This window comes from Perissodus microlepis, chromosome 16 (genome assembly GCF_051167445.1).
Source record: "Perissodus microlepis isolate ML-2025 ecotype Zambia chromosome 16, ASM5116744v1, whole genome shotgun sequence".
Taxonomy (NCBI): Eukaryota; Metazoa; Chordata; class Actinopteri; order Cichliformes; family Cichlidae; genus Perissodus; species Perissodus microlepis.
The window spans coordinates 3,450,874-3,452,844 of NC_140476.1; the positions used below are offsets into that span (position 1 = coordinate 3,450,874).

General features: G+C 37.0%; 1 protein-coding gene across 1 annotated transcript; it reads left to right on the forward strand.

The window, feature by feature from the left end:
- Positions 1-657: 657 nt before the first annotated feature.
- On the forward strand, positions 658-1,587 carry LOC146370215 (olfactory receptor 5F1-like). Its single transcript, XM_084908378.1, has one exon. It carries the CDS (start codon positions 658-660, stop codon positions 1,585-1,587), a length of 930 nt encoding a protein of 309 aa, XP_084764504.1.
- Positions 1,588-1,971: the final 384 nt, after the last annotated feature.

The window sequence follows — 1,971 nt, forward strand, 5'->3', positions numbered from 1 at the left end:
CATTCACAATATGCGCTGGCATGACGTCGGGGCAGCATGAGTACGAGCATTTTTTTTTTTTTTTGCCGATGCCCGTGATGCCGCCCCCCACCACGATGCCGCCCCGGGCAAACGCCCGTGTCGCCCGTATCTAAAACCGCTACTGGGTGAGAAATCCAAATAGGAGAAATTGATTCTGTGGACTGGTATGCTTTATGTACATAATGAGTTGAGATCAGGAGTATCTGTAATTGATTGACTGATTGTAATCTGCAATGCCACACACAGCCAATCTGTGAGAGCTGGAGTTCTGTCTGGGTTGTTGGGGATCAAATACTTATTTCACTCAGTTACATGCAAATTAGTTTATACCTTTTATGTAATGTGTTTTTCTTTTGTTTGGTTAATATTCTGTTTCTCTCCATAAAATAAAAGTATCATAAGAACACACTATCCATTTCTTTGTGAGCAAACTTGTGAATTTAGAAGGAGATGTTTAGTATATGCAGCATATTAAATCCCCTGTGATTTTTCCAAAGCTGTGAGCTTTTCATTCCAGATCATTGGTTGACTGGTTTGAAATCCCAGCTCACATGTTGCTGTAGACAAAACTAGACAGAGAAGAGTGAAGAAAGGAGACCAGATGTGAGAGACTAGGCTGCACTTCTCTCAATCACAATGAATAATGTTTCTGTAATAACGATGTTTTTTCTTTCAGGTTTCAATGAAACAGTCAGTCACAGGTTTGTTCTCTTTTTCCTCAGTTTGTTGTGTTACTGCATCATTTGCCTGCTAAATGTTTCTCTCATTGTGATCATCATCTTGGACAGCAACCTCCATGAATCAATGTATATTCTGCTCTGTGTCTTTTGCATCAATGCACTTTATGGAACAGCAGGTTTCTACCCCAAATTTCTCTGGGATCTCCTCTCTGATGTTCATCTCATCTCATATTACGGTTGCCTTATTCAGAATCAGGTGATTTATTCTTCTGCCTGTGGTGAACTGTCGATTCCTGCACTCATGGCATATGACAGATATGTGGCCATATGTCAGCCACTGAAGTACCACTCTATCATGTCAAAGCAAAGAGTCATTAGGTTTGCATGTTTTTTGTGGTTAACAAATTTCTGCATTGTGGCTGTGAATACCATTCTAACATCTAGACTGAAGTTATGCAGCCCGTATATTTCCAGACTCTTCTGTGTGAACTGGAGTATTGTTCAACTCGCTTGTTTTCCAGCACAAACTACAATCAATGCTATATCTGCAAATATTACAATAAGTATTTATTTTCTTTACGGTGTTTTTATAGTTTGGTCCTATATGTATATCATTCAAACATGTGTCAGGTCTATAGAAAACAGGGCAAAGTTCATGCAAACATGTGTCCCACATCTCGTCTCATTATTTACTTTTGCTGTGACAAAGCTTTTGGACATTATAAATATGCGACTGGGTTCGAAAGAGTTGCCTCAGACTCTTCAAAACTTTGCAGCAATAGAGTTTCTTGTCATTCCTCCTATTATGAATCCTCTGATTTATGGTTTCAAACTGACCAAAATTCGGAAAACAATTTGTAGTGTTGTTATTTTTAAAACTAAGTGACTTCTGTGTTATTTAGTAAGATAACTAATTTTTTTGTAATCATGGACAGTTACAGATCAGATCCTTTTCTTATATGCATTGAAAAAAGATATTAATGTAAGCAGTTCTGCAGCTTTAATATTTATCTTCATATCTCAGGTCATTTCCATTTCCTACATATCTTTGCACTAAATGTATTTATGATGACCACCTGCCTAATTTAATTGAGTTCAGTTTTATTTATGTAGCACCAAATCATAACAACAGTCACCTCAAGGTGCCTAATATTGTAAGATAAAGATCCTACATTATTACAATATTGTAATTACCATATAGCATTCATATAGAGAGGCTGTAATTCTAATTCTAAAGCAAATATGAGTTTACAGCGTCATTCCTGTTTAC

Coding starts and splice junctions, on each gene's coding strand:
- LOC146370215 (XM_084908378.1), top strand. CDS start 658: ATGAATAATGTTTCTGTAATAACGATGTTTTTTCTTTCAGGTTTCAAT.